The sequence below is a fragment of the Chiloscyllium plagiosum genome, unplaced genomic scaffold (genome assembly GCF_037043375.1).
Source record: "Chiloscyllium plagiosum isolate Xiang-an unplaced genomic scaffold, Cpla_swu_hap1 HiC_scaffold_14, whole genome shotgun sequence".
NCBI lineage: Eukaryota > Metazoa > Chordata > Chondrichthyes > Orectolobiformes > Hemiscylliidae > Chiloscyllium > Chiloscyllium plagiosum.
In genome coordinates this window covers 36,472,036-36,491,494 of record NW_028270152.1, presented here as the reverse complement: position 1 = coordinate 36,491,494, position 19,459 = coordinate 36,472,036, and the positions used below count along the sequence as shown (strand labels likewise).

Below are 19,459 nucleotides of genomic sequence, written 5' to 3'. Positions count from 1 at the left end.
TTGAAAAGACAGAAAAACTGACAGAATTGTAAGTTTAAATACAGGCTCAACAAGATAAATCTTGGTCATAGGAACATAGAAAGGAACTCTGGAACCTCGGGTAAGAATGAATCATTTAGGACCTTAAATCTGATCTGTGAACTAACTCCAAATGCTGATATTTTCTCCATATCCCTTAATAGCTTTGCATAATAAAAATCTATCCATCTCAGATGTACAATTTACAATTGATCTAGCATCAAATGTCATTTATGGAGTTACAAACTCTTACCACCTCTGTTTGACATGTTTCAAAACTTGGCGAGAATGTTTTTAACAAAAAGAAAGTGCTACTACAGCTTAGGTTAATTCATCTGTAATACTGTCAGTGTGTTTGTCTCTTGACGAGCGAACTCATCATTGACCCATGAGCAGCTAAAAGACAGATTTTCAAAATATTCATCATAACCACACTGAAACTTAATGACACTATTAAAATCACATTCTTCTAGAATGGATTATGCAGTAGATAGCCTCCATACAAAGGATTTTTTTTTTATAATAGACACTCTTGTAAATATGGTCAAGGTGAGGAAAGTTATCATGCCAGTTTTTTGCATGAGTGAAAAAGGACATATAAGTCACAAATGCCAAAGACATAAGCAAGTTAAATTGTGTTCCACTTGAGTGCAAGAATGTCTGTAGCACTCTATCAATGGCGTAATATTCTATTCATTTCATGGGTGATTTCTTTAATGTTCATAACATTCCTTGCAAATCAGAACATTAAGTGACAATTCACTACAGGGAACTAACACATTGCCTGGCAGAGAAATGATCATTTACAGCTGTGATATAACTATTCAATTCACAATGAAGAAAGAGTTTTGACAAACAAAATTTCACTTCTCAGAAATCAATGAGTTGATAAATAAAACCAAAATTAAGTCTACTTAATATATTCCATGTAATCTTTCTTTCCCTAATCAGATGTAGTATTGTGGGATTGCAAGATAATAAATTATTTGTATGACATCGTAATCTGTATTGGGCAGTCTTGATTAATTATGAGTCTTCATTGAAAGTTAAGGGGCTTAACCCAGAGAATAGACTACATTCACAGAATTCTGCTATATTAATTGTTATTCATATTGTAGTCAAGGGTCAATTAAGAATTCTATAACTGTTTAGAGGAGGCAACGTTCATAAATGTTATGACATACACACAAAAGGATTAACTATTGTACTGTGATCTAAGCATGTTTACCAAGGGTTTTCTACATCGGTAACTTTGGGACATTGAAGATCCAAAGCAGGAATACCACAGACCACATTCTGAAGATTGCTGCCCAATTCGCTGTCACTATGAATTGGAATTTATGGAATGTACTTAAGCTCATACAATGTTATTAGTTTAAGTGTTTAGAGTCATAGAGTCATAGAAACAGACACTTTGGTCCAACTCATCCATGCCAACCAGAGATCCAAAATAAATCTCGTCCCTTTTGTCAGCATTTGGCCTATATCCCACTAAACCCTTCCTATTCATAAACCCAACCAGAAGCTTTTTGAATGTTGTAATTGTACCAGCCTCCACACTTCCTTTGGCAACTCATTCCATACATGCACCACCCTCTGCATGAAAATGTGCCCCTTATGTCCCTTTTAAATCTTTCCCGTCTCACCTTAAACTTATGCCCTCTAGCTTTAGACTTCCTCCACCTCTGGGAAAAGACTTTGTCTATTTACGCTATCCATGCCCCTCATGATTTTATAAACCTCTGTAAGGTCACCCCTCAGCCTCTGACATTCCAGGGAAAATAACCCCAGCCTATTCAGCCTTTCCTGATAGCTAAAAACACTTCAAACCTGGCAACATCCTTGTAGATCTTTTCTGAACCCTTTCAAGTTTCAGGACATCTTTCCTATAGCATGGAGACCAGAATTACACATAGTATTCCAATAGTGGCCTAACTAATACCCTGTACAGCTGCAGCATGACCTTCCAACTCCTCTACTCAGTGTTCTGACCAATAAAGGCAAGCATACCAAACACTTTCTATCTACCTACTTCTTTCTGTTTGATACATTAAAAAAGGTTAACATAAATGAATAATACTGATGTTAATCAGCTTTCTGAAATGAAATATAAATACCTCTATAAATAAAATGAACAGAAACAATATATAATTCTGACATACCTTTGTTGTACTTGTTTGTTGGTATTTGGACATCACTTAAACTGATGTTAACTGGCAAGTTATTAAAATGTTCATTGGGTTCCAAAATAAATTCCTTCCCAAGTTCAACGTAGTTGCCATTTTCATCTTTTTCATTTATTAAAACAGCATTGAAATATTCATACTGAAAACAAAATAAACATATTAGTTAGTCCTAATGAAACGAAATCCATGTTGAAAATAGACAAAATGCGTGGTCATAAAAAAACAACAGCATTACATTTTAGTCAGCAGCATGCTGACATATGGTTATTTCTTACTTTACATCATAATATTGTACAACATAAAACATTACACATCTTAAATTGTGCCAGTATGGAAAGCTAAGAAGATTAAATCTCTAACAAGTATTCTGTACTTGCAAGAGATATGCAGAAATGCTGGAAATAATTAAGCCACATAAAATTATGTATTGTATTATATACTTGAGATAGAATAAACAGGGTTGGGAGGAGTAGACGTTTTGTTTGTTTCTGATATTAATAGCAGCACAATAGAGTGGAATTGTGCCAAAGCAGCACCAAGGTTTGGGGATTTTAAAAAGGAAGCTACAAACACAACTGCTTACGTTCATATTTACTGCATTTTTTTTACACTGGGTGAAGATTCAGCTTGTTCAATTTAATCGCTATCCATAAAATGAGAATGCCTTCAGATCAAAATGACAAGATCCCACCTGTTGTTCTGATTCCAAAACATTCAAAGGTTTAAGGCACAAGGAGGCAAAGTTTGAAAATATTTTTGTCCCCATTGCACTCTATTAGTTAATTTCTAAGAAAATGAAATGTACATCTAAGAAATTATTAATTGATTCAACGTTTTCAAAGACATTTTCAGTTATTTTAAATCAGATTTCTCACTGTTAGTAGACTGGACACCCTTAAAATAATTATTTTTGGTGACAAGCCTATTTTCAGCTATATGATCAAAATTCACTAGGTCAGCACTGTCATAGCATCAAGAGATATCTTTTAATGCGAAGAAAAATAAAATTAACCAGAATATTCAATATTGCTGCCCAATTTTGTTAGTAGTTTGAAGATTTTAATTTGGCTCATTGACTGTTGATGTTGCCTTCTGGGCTATTGCTATTTTTTGTCAGCAGTGTTTTGTCATTGCCTTCCACTGTCAGAGGCACAGCAAGAAGTCAGGCCCCAGGCCTACCTCAGCTGGACCAGAAATTATTCTGAATCACGTGCCAGATAGCCGAGATAACCAGCCGCTGCCTGTGATTAATTACATGATTTGTAGAAGAAAATTGAACTGTAACCTCACCAGTTCAACTTTGAGCGTATGTATGAGCATACTTCCTGACTGTACCCAAAGTACTAAAAGTTATCCCAAGCCTTTTTATAACATTCACATATATTTATTGTTTTTTAGTTTTATCGTACAAAGCTCTGATGACTAAAATATCCAACATTTACAAAGTATTATCAATGTTATTAGACTACATCTAAGACCAATGCTCCAAATTGAAAAAAAGTGATAAGATTAATCTCCAATAAATTATTTTCCTTAAATTAATTTATCTTGCAATTGTCAATCCATGATGCCATTCCTATAAAGAGATTTTCTCATAATCTTACAAGGTGCTCCTCATCAATCCTGTGTCCTTGTGGCTTCGGCAAAATTGCTGAAAGCCTCTTATAATTAGAATATTAGAGATTCACAGGTTATCCTCTGCTGTAATTAGAAAACTGGGGATTTACAGGCTATCTTCTTCTATAATTAGAAAACTAGAGGATATGGGTTATCCTCTGTTGTAATTAGAAATCCTAAGGGATACAGAGTGCCCTTGACAGTTATAGGCATTTGTCTTGTCTAACTGATGATGAGATTAGAGATATCTCAAAGCATCCAGAATGAAACTTAGAAAGGCAAGGGAATGAAGCAGTTGTGTCCATGTCAGAATCAGTGACATTGGAAAGAAGAGAGTGACGGTTTTGCAAAGATTTGAGTGTTGAGTGTTGGTAAGACCAGAATTTATTGCCCATCCCTAACTGCCCCAAACAATGTGACAAGCCAACTTTCTGAATCACCACTCTCCTTGTGGAACTATTACGCATTGACTTCTGTTATATAGGGATTTCCATAATGTTGGCCCAACGATGAAGAAGGAATGATGATATATTTCTAAGTCGGAACAGTGTATCATATGATGTGGAACCTGCAGGTCTGGTCTACCAATGAATCTGCTCCAATTTTCCTTGGAAGTTGCAAAGGACATACTGCTAAAAAAATGTTAACGCAAGTAGCTGCAGTGCATTTTATAGATATTATTCACAGAAAGAGGGGGAGCAGCAGGGGGAAGTGACGAAGACCAGAGGGGCAGCCGGGTAGGATTTTTTCCCTTTAAAAGCGCGCAGGAGAAGAACCCGAGGCACTACAGAGGTAGTGTCTCCCACCCGCCCTCCTCCTCTAACCGAAATAATAACACCCGTTGTGGTAAGTAGGTAAGTGCTGCATTTTGCTAGTTGTATTCTTTAGACCCAGTTTTTTTTTAAAAAAAGGTTACTTTCAGAGGGATGGCAGTGAAGGCAGTGCAATGTTCCTCTTGCAACATGTTTGAGGTGAGGGATGCCATGGACGTCCCTGCTGATTACACTTGCAGGAAGTGCACCCATCTCCAGCTCCTCCAAGACCGTGTTAGGGAACTGGAGCTGGAGTTGGATGAACTTAGGATCATTCGGGAGGCAGAGGGGGTCATAGATCGGAGCTTTAGGGAAGTAGTAACTCCAAAGATGGCAGATAGATGGGTAACAGTGAGGGAGACTGGGAGGAAGCAGCCAGTGTAGGGACCTCCTGCGGCCGTTCCCCTCAAGAACAAGTATACCGTTTTGGATACTTGTGGGGCGGACGACTTACCAGGGGTAAGTAACGGGGCTCAGGCCTCTGGCATGGAGCCTGTCCCCGTTACTCAGAAGGGAAGGGTGGAGAAGAGCAGAGCAATAATAATTGGGGACTCGATAGTTCGGGGCACAGATAGGCGGTTTTGTGAGAACGAGAGAGACTCACGTTTGGTATGTTGCCTCCCAGGTGCAAGGGTATGTGATGTCTCTGATCGTGTTTTCCGGTTCCTTAAGGGGGAGGGGGAGCAGCCCGAAGTCGTGATCCACATTGGCACCAATGACATAGGTAGGAGGAGGGTTGAGGATGTTAGGCAGGCTTTCAGGGAGCTAGGTTGGAAGCTCAAAGTTAGAACAAACAGAGTTGTTGTCTCTGGTTTGTTATCCGTGCCACGTGATAGAGAGTCGAGGAATAGGGAGAGAGAACAGTTAAATGCGTGGCTACAGGGATGGTGCAGGAGGGAGGGATTCTGGTATTTGGATAACTGGGGTTCTTTCTGGGGAAGGTGGGACCTCTATAAACAGGATGGTCTGCACCTGAACCTGAGGGGCACCAGTATCCTTGGTGGGAGGTTTGCTAGTGCTCTTGGGGGGGGTTTAAACTAACTCTGCAGGGGCATGGGAACCCAGACTGTAGCTTTAGGGTGCAGGACCTGGAGTGTAGGGAGGTTAGGAACATGGCATCAATTTCAAAGGAGGATGCCTGTAAACAGGAAAGTGGCTTGAAGTGTATATAGTTCAATGCAAGAAGTATACGAAATAAGGTAGGTGAACTTGCAGCGTGGGTTGGTATCTGGGACTTCGATGTTGTGGCTATTACGGAGACATGGGTAGAACAGGGACAGGATTGGCTGTTGCAGGTCCCAGGGTTTAAATGTTTTAGTAGGGTCAGAGGTGGGGGTAAAAGAGGGGGAGGTGTGGCATTGCTTGTCAAGGATAGTATTACAGCTGTGGAAAGGACGATGGATGAAGACTCGCCATCTGAGATAGTTTGGGCTGAGGTTAGGAATAGGAAAGATGAGCTCACCCTGTTAGGAGTTTTTTTACAGACCTCCCAATAGTCCTAGAAACGTAGAAGAAAGGATTGTGAGGATGATTCAAGAGAAGAGTGTAAGTAATAGGGTGGTTGTTATGGGGGACTTTAACTTTCCTGATATTGATTGGGAAAGCTATAGCTCAAGTTTGTTAGATGGGTCAGTGTTTGTCCAATGTGTGCAAGAGGGTTTCCTGACACAATATGTAGATAGGCCAACAAGAGGTGAGGCCATACTGGATTTGGTTCTGGGTAACGAACCAGGCCAGGTGTTAGAATTAGAGGTAGGTGAGCACTTTGGGGACAGTGACCACAATTCGGTGACTTTTACTCTAGTGATGGAGAGGGATAAGTGTGCACTACAGGGCAAGAGTTATAGCTGGGGGCAGGGAAATTATGATGCGGTGAGGCATGACTTAGGATGTGTGGCTTGGAAACGTAAGCTTCAAGGCAAGGGCGTAATTGATATGTGGAGCTTGTTCAAGGAGCAACTATTGAGTGTCCTTGATAAGTATGTACCCGTCAGGCAGGGAGGAAAGGGTCGTGTGAGGGAGCCGTGGTTGAATAAGGAATTGGAATCCCTTGTTAAATGGAAGAGGGCGGCCTATGTAAAGATGAGGCGTGAAGGTTCAATTGGGGCGATTGAGAGTTATAAGGTAGCCAGGAAGGACCTGAAGAGAGAGCTAAGAGCAGCAAGGAGGGGACATGAAAGGTCCTTAGTTGGTAGGATTAGGGAAAACCCTAAGGCTTTCTATAGGTATGTCAGGAATAAAAGAATGACTAGGGTAGGAATAGGTCCAGTCAAGGATAGTAGTGGGAAGTTGCGTGTGGAGGCTGAAGAGATTGAGGAGACACTGAATGAATACTTTTCATCAGTATTCACTCAGGAACAGGACATTGTTGTCGATGTGAATACTGAGTCACAATTAAGTAGAATGGATGGCTTTGAGGTATGTAGAGAAGAGGTGTTGGAAATTCTGGAAAGGGTGAAAATAGATAAGTCCCCTGGGCCTGATGGCATTTATCCTAGGATTCTCTGGGAAGCAAGGGAGGAGATTGCAGAGCCATTGGCCTTGATTTTTATGTCCTCGTTGTCTACAGGAGTAGTGCCAGAAGATTGGAGGCTAGCAAATGTGATTCCCTTGTTCAAGAAGGGGAGTAGGGATAACCCTAGTAACTATAGGCCGGTGAGTCTCACTTCTGTTGTGGGCAAAATCTTAGAGAGAATTGTAAGGGATAGCATTTATGAACATCTGGATAGGAATAATGTGATCAAGGATAGTCAGCATGGTTTTGTGAAGGGCAGGTCGTGCCTCACAAACCTTATTGAATTCTTTGAGAAGGTGACTAAGGAGATGGACGAGGGGAAAGCAGTAGATGTGGTGTATATGGATTTTAGTAAGGCGTTTGATAAGGTTTCCCATGGTAGACTACTGCAAAAAATACGGAGGTATGGCATTGAGGGTGAGTTGGAGGTTTGGATTAGGAGTTGGCTGGCTGGAAGAAGACAGAGGGTAGTAGTTGATGGCAAAGGTTCATCTTGGAGTGCCGTCACTAGCAGTGTTCCGCAAGGATCTGTTTTGGGACCATTGCTGTTTGTCATTTTTATAAATGACCTGGAGAAGGGGTTAGAAGGTTGGGTGAGCAAGTTTGCAGATGATACGAAAGTCGGAGGAGTTGTAGACAGTGAGGAAGGATGTGGCAGGTTACAGCGGGATATAGATAAGCTGCAGAACTGGGCAGAAAGGTGGCAAATGGAGTTCAATGTAGCTAGGTGTGAGGTGATTCACTTTGGTAAGAGTAACAAAAAGATGGGGTACTGGGCTAATGGTCGGATACTTGGTAGTGTGGATGAGCAGAGGGATCTTGGTGTCCATGTACACAGATCTTTGAAAGTTGTCACCCAGGTAAATAGTGCGGTGAAGAAGGCATATGGCGTACTGGCTTTTATTGGTAGAGGAATTGAGTTCCGGAGTCCTGAGGTCATGTTGCAGTTGTATAAGACTCTGGTGCGGCCGCATCTGGAGTATTGTGTGCAGTTTTGGTCGCCATACTATAGGAAGGATGTGGAGGCACTGGAACGGGTGCAGAGGAGGTTTACCAGGATGTTACCTGGTATGGTAGGAAGATCGTATGAGGAAAGGCTGAGGCACTTGGGGTTGTTTTCATTGGAGAAAAGAAGGCTTAGGGGTGACTTGATAAGAGGTGTACAAGATGATTAGGGGTTTAGATAGGGTCGACAGTGAGAATCTTTTTCCACGTATGGAGTCAGCTATTACAAGGGGGCATAGCTTTAAATTAAGGGAGGGTAGGTATAGGACAGATGTTAGGGGTAGGTTCTTTACTGAGCGAGTCGTGAGTTCATGGAAGGCCCTGCCAGTAGCAGTGGTGGACTTTCCCTCATTATGGGCATTTAAGCGGGCATTGGATAGGCATATGGATGATAGTGGGCTAGTGTAGGTTAGGTGGGCTTGGATCGGTGCAACATCGAGAGCCAAAGGGCCTGTACTGCGCTGTATTCTTCTATGTTCTATGTTCTATATTAAAACTTGGTAGATGTTGGTTGAATTTTACCATATTCTAGCTAAGTGTCAGTTCCATTGAGATTAATGGAAGCCTGATGAGTTCTCTCACATAATTGTCCCAAAGTGACTTACTAAGCATCAACCCAAACCCCACATTGCCCCTCTCATTTGGTGCTAGTCTGATTTTTTAAATTGGTGGAGCAGGATGCACTCACCAATACCAGGAAATGCTGGAATACCTGATGTCAGTGACATCTTTAAAAGCCAGATCCGCGTCCAGAAAAGTGTGGGAATTCTGGAGCTGACACACAAGACTGTATGCGATCTCTCATATATTGAGTTATAGAGATGTACAGCACAGAAACAAACACTTCGGTCCAACTCATCCATGCCAACCAGATATCCTAAATTAATCTAGTCCCATTTGCCAGCACTTGGCCGTATCTCTCGAAACCATTCCTATTCATGTACTCATCAAGATGTCTTCTAAATGTTGTAATTGTACCAGTCTCTACCACTTCATCGGCAGCTCATTCCATACACATACCACCCTCTGCGTGAAAATGTTAGCCCTTATGTCCCCTCTCACCCTAAACCTATGCCCTCTTGTTCTGGACTCCTCCAACCCAGGGAAAAGATCTTGTTTATTTATCCTATCCATGTCCCTCATGATTTTATAAACCTCTGTAAGGTCCCCCCTCAGCCTCCAAGGCTCCAGGGAAACCAGCCCCAGCCTATTCAGCCTCTCCTTATAGATCAAATCCTCCAACTCTGGCAACATCCTTGTAAATCTTTTCTGAACCTTTTCGAATTTCACAACATCGTTCCGACAGGAGGGAGATCAGAATTGCACACAATATTTCAAACGTGGCCTAAACAATGTCCTGTACAGCTACAACATGACTTCCCAACTCCTGTACTCAATACTCTGACCAATAAAGGAAAGCAGACTAAACACCTTCTTCACTATCCTATCTACATGAGATTCCACTTTCAAGTAACTATGAACCTGCACTCCAAGGTCTCTTTGTTCAGCAACACTCCCCAGGACCTTTACATTAAGTGTATCAGTCCTGTTCTGATTTGCCTTTCCAAAATGCAGCACCTCACATTTATCTGAGTTAAACTCCATCTGCCACTCCTCGGTCCATTGGCCCATCTAATCAAGATCCTGTCATACTCTGAGGTAATCTTCTTCACTGTCCACTACATCTCCAATTTTGGTGCCACCTGCAAACTGACTAACCATATCTCCCATGTTCACATCCAAATCATTTTTATAAATTACAAAAAGCAGTGGACCCAGCACCGATCCTTGTGGCACACCATTGGTCACAGGCCTTCAGTGTGAAAGGCAACCCTCCATCATCAACCTCTGCCTTCCAAATTTGAGCCAGTTCTGTATCCAAATGGCTGGTTCTCCCTGTATTCCATATGATTTAACCTTGCTAACCAATCTTACTGAAGTCCATAGATTACGTTCACCACTCTGCCCTCATCAATTTTGTTATTTCTTCAAAAAGCTCAATCAATTTAGTGAGTCAAGATTTCCCATGCACAAAGCCATGTTGTCTATCCCTAATCAGTCCTTGCCTTTCCAAATACATGTAAATCCTGTCCCTCAGGGTTCCCTCCAACAACTTGCCCACCACCGATGTTAGGCTCACTGGTCTATGGATCCCTGGCTTTTTGTAACAACCTTTCTTAAACAGTGACACCACATTAGCCCCAACCTCCAGTCTTTTGGCACCTCACCTGTGACTATCAATGATTCAATTATCTCAGCAAGGGGAGCAGCAATCACTCCCCAAGCTTTCCATAGCATTCTAGACTACACCTAATCAGGTCCTGGGGATTTATCCACCTCAATGCATTTTAAAACATCCAGCACCTCCTCCTCTGTAATATGGACATTTTTTAAGGGTGTCACCATCTATTTCTCCACATTCTTTATCGTTCATATCCTTCTCTACAGTAAACACTGATGAATACTCATTTAGTATCTCCCCCATCCCCTGCAGTTCCAAACATAGGCTGCCTTGAAAGATTATGGGTTCTCCAAGATGGAAAATGGGAAAAAATTGTGGCTGTAAGAGCTGCTCCTTTTTTGAGGTATTTTAGGTGTTGGAGGTGAACTCCTAGAATTCCAGGAGCAGTAATTACTGTTTTATGAGTTGTTGCATTGTTTTGGAACTTTGGGGAAAATAGATCACAACAACAGCACTTTAAAAAGGAGAAAGAGAACAAAGTCAGAGACCATGTGGTCAGTGAAAGAGAGAAAAAAGCTGACACTGCTGTCTGACAGAGTAATGAATCTGTGGCTAACTGCCTTTGCTGTATGAGTTCAAGTATTTCTGGACATCTGAGTGCATCTAAGAAAAGTGAACAAACTGCAAAATTCACAGCTGACCCTGGAGGATCTTGTGTGGGAGAGCTCACAGCACAGGAGCAGATAAGTACATGGTTTTTAAGTGTGACCTTGCCGTCCTTTTTTAAATCTTGAGTAGAGTGGGTTCTTTTTGGTTGTATGTTCTATTGAGATTGTCTCTTGATTAAAAGTTAAAAATATAAAACATAGGTACTAAGTTAGTCTGGAGCAGTGTCTTTTCAAACAGTAACTGTGCTATTTTCTATATTTTTAGTAGAGTGATGTGTTCTTCCTGTCAGATGTGGGAGATTGAGGAGAATTTCCATGTTACTGATGATTATATCTACAGAAAGTGTGCTTGGTTGCGAATCCTATCGGATCGCATTGATCAGTTGGAGCAGCAGTTGGAGGCAATGAGGAATTTACAGGAGCTAGGGGGTGTGATGGATGGCAGTTACAGGAAGGGAGAAATACTGCAGATACAGTCAGATAGATGGGTTACCGCCAGGGAAAGTAGGAGAGGGAAGCAGGTAGTGCAGGAGTCTCCTGTGGCTATCCCTGTCTCAAACAAGTATGCTGATTTAGAAAATGTAGGGGGTGATGGACTCTCAGGGGAATGTAGCACGATCAACCAAGTTTCTAGTACTGAGACTGGCTCTAATGAAATGAGGGGAATGTCAGGTTCCAAACGAATGATTGTGATAGAGGACTCTCTAGTTAGAGGCATAGACAGACGTTTCTGCGGCTAACTGTAAGAAATCAGAAAGGTGTGTTGCCTCCATGGTGCCAGGATCAAGGATATCTCAGAGACAGTGAAGAATATTCTCAAAGGTGACAGGGACAGCAGGAAGCCATTGTAAACATTGGAACTAATGATATAGGAAGGGAAAAGAATGAGTTGCTAAAGGGGGATTATAAGAAGTTAAGCAGGAAATTAAGAAGGAGGTCCTTGATGGATAATAATATCTGAGTTACTTCCAGTGCTACGAGCTAGTGAGGGTAGAAATACAAGGATAGAGCAGATGAGTGTGTGGCTAAGGAGTTGGTGCAGGGGAGATGGGTTTACATTTTTGGATGACTGGAATCTCTTCTTGGGTAGAAGTGACCTGTATAAGAAGGATGGGTTGTACGTGAATTGGAAGGGAACTAATATACTGGCAGGAGGATTTGCGAGAGCTGTTTGGGAGGATTTATACTAGTAAGGTGGGGGGGATTGGGACTCAGGGAGATAGTGAGGAAAGATATCAGTCTGAAACTGGTACAGTTGGGAAAGGAAGCAGTCAAACAGTCAGGACAGACAGGAACAAAGCAGAAAACAAGATAAATTAAACAGCATTTATTTCAATGCAAGAGGCCCAGCAGGGAAGGCAGATGAACTCAGGGCATGATTAGGAATATGGGACTGGGATATCAAAGCAACTACAGAGACATGGCTCGGGGATGGATAGGACTGGCAGCTTCCAGGATACAAATGCTATAGGAAAGGTAGAGGGAGTGGAGGCAAGAGAGGAGGGGGATTGGCGTTTTTGATAATGGTTAACATTATGGCTATACTTAGGAAGGATATTCCTGGAAATATGTCCAAGGACACTATTTGGGTGAAACTGAGAAATAAGAAAGGGATGATTACCTTACTTGGATTGTACTATAGATCCCCCAATAATCAGTAGGAAATTGAGAAACAAATTTGTCAGGAGGTCTCAGTTATCTAAGAAAAATAGGGTGGTAACGGTAGGGGATTTTAACTTTCCAAACAGAGACTGGGACTGCCATAGTGTTAAGGGTTTAGATGGAGAGGAATTTGTTAAGTGTGTATAAGAAAATTTTCTGATTCAGTGTGTGGATGTACCTACTAGAGAAGGTGCAAAACTTAATCTACCCTCAGGAAATAAGGCAGGGAAAGTGACTAAGATGTCACTGGGGGAGCACTTTGGGGCCAGAAACCATAACTCTATTAGTTTTTTTCTATTGGTGCTGGAAAAGGGTAGACTGGATCTAAAAGTTAAAGTTCCAAATTGGAGGAAAACCAATTTTAATGGTTTTAGGCAAGAACTATCAAAAGTTGATTGGGGGCGGATGTTCATAGATAAAGGGATGGCTGGAAAATGGGAAGCCTTCAAAAATGAGATAACGAGAGTCCAGAGACAGTATGTTCGTTTTAGGGTGAAAGGCAAGGCTGGCATGTGTAGGGAATGCTGAATGACTAGAGAAATTGAGGCTTTCACCAAGAAAAAGGAGAAAGCATATGTCAGATATGGACAGCAGAGATCAAGTGAATCTTTAGAAGTGTACAAAGGTAGTAGGAATGTACTTAAGAGGGAAATCAGGATGGCAAAAAGGGGACATGAAATAGCTTTGGCAAATCGGATTAAGGAGAATCCAAAGGGATTTTATAAATGCATTAAGGACAAAAGGGTAACTAGGGAGAGAATAGGACCCCTCAGCAGATAACATGACATTTACACCTCCTTTACTGACAGAGACTTTGAATTATTGTTGAACAGGATGGTAAAGAGCAGGGTTATCCTCTTCCCTGAGGACTGCCAGAGGAGGCCATGTCAACAAACACTGCTATCCTGAACTGAGATCACCATCCAGTCAGTCCAGAGGAACAGACAGTATTGCCAAAAGAAGGTCAATGCATTTGTCTGTTTTACCAGGCTAAGTGCTGCACTCTACTTCACAGTTGCAGTGTCTCTGCTACTGCATCTACCTCATACACTGCTTGACCACTCTCACTACAGCACACAATATCTTCCCTAACCCATTCTCACCTACTTAATCCTCTGACTCCACTCATCTCCTACATGCCCTCTGCACTGCCTACTCACTCGCTCAAGATGGCTTAATACCTTTCACTGGCCAACAGCTGTTCCACCCACTTTCATTTCATCAATCACTCCTTTTCAGTTATTATGTGAAAACAGCTGACGATATGGCCAATAGGGCCAGGACCAGGTATTGGGGTGCCCTACATAAGGCTCATCACCTCCGTATGAATCGAAGATCCTGACCATTGCTGATGAAGGCTGAGACAATTCCTATGGAGACACAAAGATATCCATGTCCCAACAACCAAGTGAGAAGCACTGATAATTGTGCCTCATTACCCTCATTTTGAATTATTCAATATTATGACACAACTTATACACCTTGCTGGTGACGTATTGTCTCCATTGTGTCTTGTAGGTACAAGCAACATTTCCATTGTGATCATGGTGAAGAGGGCTGCCCCACAGGACATCCCTTTCTCCACCTCTGAGGAAGACAGCTCAGATGTCTCAGAGGAAGCACTGGCAAGGCTGCTTCCTGCACCTATCACAAGCTCAGTTTGGTGGTTATTCTAGTGAGATTAGAACCAGGAGCACGTGCTGTAAGAGCATCACACCCATGTCTCTGGCAACCACAGTAGTATCACAGATGAGGCATGTGCTCAGTCCCAGGCAGGAGCTTGTCAGCAATTAAGGACTTCATGTAAATGCAGAAGCAGACATAGAGATGGCAGACAGACTTGGTGGAGCACTGGGAAACTTGACACAAAGGCTGCAGGACTGCAGTAACATAGATGAGAACCTAATGCCTCAAACGTTTGAGCACCTGGCTGCCTCCATGGTGAGGTGGCAGGTGCCATGGAAAGCCAGGTCCAGCTGTCTCAGGTTCTGCTGGATATGTGAAGAAACCTCACTCCTTTACCCTTGTCATTGGCGCTCAGCACCAAATGCAAGGTGATAGGGGCTTGAGGGACATTGACCTCACTCCAGGTTCCCTTTCCTCACAAGGTGACAGCTTGGTACTGGTGGGCATGCAGCAGGAGCAGGAACCACACAAAGGTCTCCCAGGATATCCCCACAGGATTCTTCAGAGATGACCTCCAGTCTGCCTGTCACCCTTAGCCCTGAGTTCAAGCTGAGGAGAATGGACTTTTTCAGGCATGGACATTCTCAGCACATCTGCGCTTTCTGATCAAAAATCTACCCAAAGTTACCCAATCAGACCTGCAAAGTCATTGAGTTCCTCAGTAGGGTAGGCCTCCTCCACCCCTGTTGTGGAACATGGGTTTTACATTGAAACGTGGTAGAGAAAGAAAGAAGACCTTCCGAAGACACAACGGTGACATGGGTAAAGTTTCATTAAAAATCCTTTCTCCGATTTGTAAATACATGTTCTGTTCTCACCATCATCCATGTGTGCAAATGCCTGTCTAGCCGTAAATACAATATTGCAGCAACTAAACCAACCCATCCATTTCCCTACACGCTGTTCTGTGAAACAAGATGTGGAGGAAGCAGCTCCCGCACTATAACCAGGCAATAGGTAAATCACACGCAACTGTGATTTTGGTAGCTCTGCTCCACCTTCCTAGGTGCACATTCATTGCTATTTCATCTTGGCATTCGTAGGGCTCAGTTGTTATCCCACATGAAGTGATCAGGGGTACTTGACGCAACGAGTTGGGGCCACACACTGTAGACTCAGATCTAAAAGTCACAAGAAATGTCATTCTCCCAGAAGTGTTCCACTTCAGTATATGGGTATGTGACTCATGGTGTTGCCCTTTGAAGGGCCTCAAATCAGTTGAATTTTCAGCCCCTCTATTAAAGTGCTTTCTCGAGCAAGAAATGACCAGAACTTGACTGATATCTGTCCAGCTCCCAAACTGCAATCCCCTCATGACTCCCTGGACTGGTTACACTGGACCCACAGGGCCTACCATAACTCATTCCCCTAACTGCAGAGGTACAAGCCTCCTGGATTTGACCACTCCGACTGGATATCTGTCTGTCCAAGTCACTGGACTGATATCGCACAGAGCTGTAGACTGATTGTGCTGGCACTCTCTGACTTATGGGTGCTTCCCAATCCCTCACCCCAGACTTCAGTGAGGACTAATTCCTTAAACTTTGAGACATAGCCATTTGATAGCAGTGCATACAGTCTGTTTGCTGTGTTAGCTGCTGGCACAGTTCACGTGTGAGAATGATACAGCACGGTGCTGTACTACATAATGTTCGTAGGTAAATGACTACTGACAAGGTTCTTGGCATTGTGTCTGTGCTAAAAGCATCATTGTGAGTCTTCAGCTGAGACTGAGGGGCCAAGGTGTAAGAAGACAAGGCAAGGCAAAGATGCTGTAGTATCCAGGTAAGCATTAAGTGGACAAGCACTAAGAGAACCAAGCCAGCAGCCCTGGGATGCAGCCTAGTCCAATCTGTGAGCTGTGTGCCTGTCGCTGCACACAAGGTGTCCTTGCAGCAGTATTACAGTGCTTGTGCACACTGTGCTCCAAAATGCAGCAGTGTGCTGTAGGTGGATCATGACATGATGGCATGGAGAGGCTGACATGTGCTGTCAATGACCTTGGTTGTGAGGTACATATGGCCACTGCTCATGGAGCATGCCCTGCAACACTGGTGCTGGGGGCCTATGGTGGCAAGCTGGAGTCACCAAGTATTTGCCCTGACTTTCGTGTTGGGAATTCTCAGTGTCTTGTTTTTTAAACTATAAATGAACAAAAATCATTGGGCAGCCCTGATGATATGTTGTAACAAAAATACAAACTAACAGTCAATGGAAACGTATTTAAGATTAACAGAAACTTACTCACTCAAAATAACAGTGTCCAGGGTGATGATGCACACCCAACCCCTGTGGTGCCCACTGGTCTCTGAATGCCAGTGAATATCGCATGCTCCCTCTCGATGGATACCCAAGCACTGAGATAAATGTGAATTTAGGGGCAGACGGGTGTGATGACACCCTCTGTCTGGACCTCTTAATGGCCACTTTCGCCAGGCCCAGGACCAGATTACCAGGCCTTCTAATAGTGTCTCATTTCTATCCTATGCATGGTAGAATAACAATCTGTACATTAATGAGATGAGACTCAGTGATGATGTGGGTATGATAATGAGAAGTCATTCCTATAACAAGGTCTCTCTCTCTCTCTCTCTCTCTCTCTCACTATTGAAAATCATGTCTCAACATCCAGGCATCTGTTGGCAAATGTGACTTGTCACTTACATCATTGAGAAAGGCTTCACTGGATTTCTTACAAAATTCTCCTAGATTGTTTATTGGAGTCCATGACGCTCAGGGCCTGTGAAGATTCTACCCAGTGGATCAATGATGGGCTAAGTGAAGTGATAGGAGTTATTTATTATTAAATATATTAAAACTACATTGCATATTATTAAGCATATTAAATGATTTGAACAATTGGAAACTTAAAATAATCATTCAAATGCACTACCAAGAAAATTTTAGTGCAGTCATTGCAATTGTAATAGAATTCTCCACTATTTGTGCAACAATGCAGTGCCAAAGCTTTAACTGCTATGCGAACAAAACATGTTCCAAGGTTTTCAGAAAGGAGTTAAATAAATCAATGAGATATAAATTAAGAATATTTTCAGAATTCTGCTCCCTACTTCCAAAAATAATCACTGGCATTATACTGCTTATTCTAGAGTATGGCCAGCAAAAGAATCATGCCTCCCAACAGGACTATCTGCAGCAGGCCTTTCATTAGAAAGTTGATCAAAGATGTTTGCGAAGAAAATCCATTCAGTGCAATAAAAAGAGTTCAGTACAGCTAAAGATAATGAACTGGTCCAGTAGCTCCTCAGCTAATTGCAGATCAAATGACTTCTATGTTGCGAATGTCCTCTCTGTGCTCAAGGACTGTTGCACCTCATCTCATTTTCATTGAAAGTGGATGTTACAGGATGAGTGGAAGCAGCAGTGACGTTATTATTGATTGTCTATAATCCAGTGAAGAAGGCTGCTGCTCAAGGTGCCTGGCAACTTGAAAGCACTTTCATTCTGCTTTTCATACATCATTATGCTTCCAAACACCTACTAAGTAAGATTCACATGCAAATATCATGCATAAGGAATTCGATTGAAAATGTATTCCCTGCAGAAAACAACACATGTCCATATGAGAATAGAAATTCAGACTATCATTTATCAAAATATTTCAACCAAAAATGTAATCAGTACCAGGTCATTTCCATTCTTGCACTGTGAAGAGATTTTCAGGCTGACTTGAGCTCAGGTAACCTTCATCAGTTATAGCCACATTACCTTATCCTTGTGCTGCACCATTTGTCACAGCTCATGTATTTCCAAAATAGAGTCATCAATTACAGAGACGACAAGCCATCTATCAGTTCAATTAATCAGTCGTGATTAAAAGCCATGGCTATTTTAGGTATGACTCACCTAAAAATGTGGACATTTAAGGTGAAAAAGTTTTGCCTTTCATTTTCATCTGCAGCCATATACCAAACTAAAACAGCGACCCTGCAGTACTCAATAATCATAGACTATTAAAATTACAGAAGTATTATACAATTTCCTGAGATTTATAGCCAATGACTGCAACACTTTATAAAGTTGTTATGACCAGATGAGAAAGAATGAATCAGCTGCCTTCTTTTTAGATCCCTCTCAATCAGTAATACTTGTAATACTTTACAGCATACAGCTATTACAAATATTAAAATGTACCACTATTCATTTACAAGGTTTACTTGAGCAAAAAAAAGAGGAATTGTATTATTGATTGACCCTGAGAATAAAAGTAATAAAATGTGATCAAACACACAAAGACAGGTAATTTTTTTTTAAATGGAAAAAATATCAGGTATCAACAGGAAGTAAATAAGTTACATAGTTTAAAAGTCCTTGAAATATTAGATTTTAAAACTGAGACCATAGTTGCTTAATTGTTCACCTATATTGACAGTAATGGCACAGTTCGAGGACATCTTTGAGTTCTCAGTGACAAGTTTTCTCCTTAATTCATTTTTTTTCACTAGGTGCTGACTTCTGAGTAGCTGGGAGAAACATGGAGAAAAAGAGATCGTCCATCTCCACTTTTTACAGATTCATTCTCCATCTTGTTGATCTGTTGCTCAAAAGCAGTGTCTGAAATATTGTCTGTATGTACATTCCCAAGTCTGGCTCCATTGTATTTCCATGTTGAAAGATTGTAAGTTTTTTTCATGTTTAATATTAACAACTTATCATAACAAGTATGAATTAATCTGTGATGTTTATTTTTCAATGAAGGTTTCAATAGATAACATGGTGCAGATGGTTTTGTTTATTCTACATTTCTAGACTTGCCTCAATCTGTGGTTAGGTGATTATAGCAAACATTGTGGGTCGGTACTTGGCCTTTTCTAAAACTGTTTTAGACTGGGAAAAAGTTCAGGTCTGACAATTAGTTGATGAGAGTTAAAATTTGATAGTCCGTATTTATTACCATGATAAATTATTGTTGCTGAAGTATTATTGCTGAAGTACATCCTCTAAGAATGCATAGTAAAGTGTTAGCCATAATTTCATGAGTTTGCCTACAAATGCTTTAAGTAAAAATTTGAGCTGCATTTTGCAAATCATCTTTTTTGATATTTTTAATCAACCTGTTAAGCTCTGTGATGACACATCTATGGAGC

At 41.6% G+C, this 19,459-nt stretch overlaps 1 protein-coding gene across 3 annotated transcripts in view; it reads right to left on the bottom strand.

Moving 5' to 3' along the window:
• Positions 1 to 19,459, bottom strand: part of cacna2d3a (calcium voltage-gated channel auxiliary subunit alpha2delta 3a) — a 953,727-nt gene that overhangs the window by 518,864 nt on the left and 415,404 nt on the right. For all 3 annotated transcript variants that reach the window (XM_087994307.1, XM_087994306.1, XM_087994308.1), the window contains exon 5: positions 2,181 to 2,343. In XM_087994307.1, coding sequence (XP_087850433.1) covers positions 2,181 to 2,343 — 163 coding nt within the window. The remainder of the gene's footprint in view (positions 1 to 2,180; positions 2,344 to 19,459) is intronic.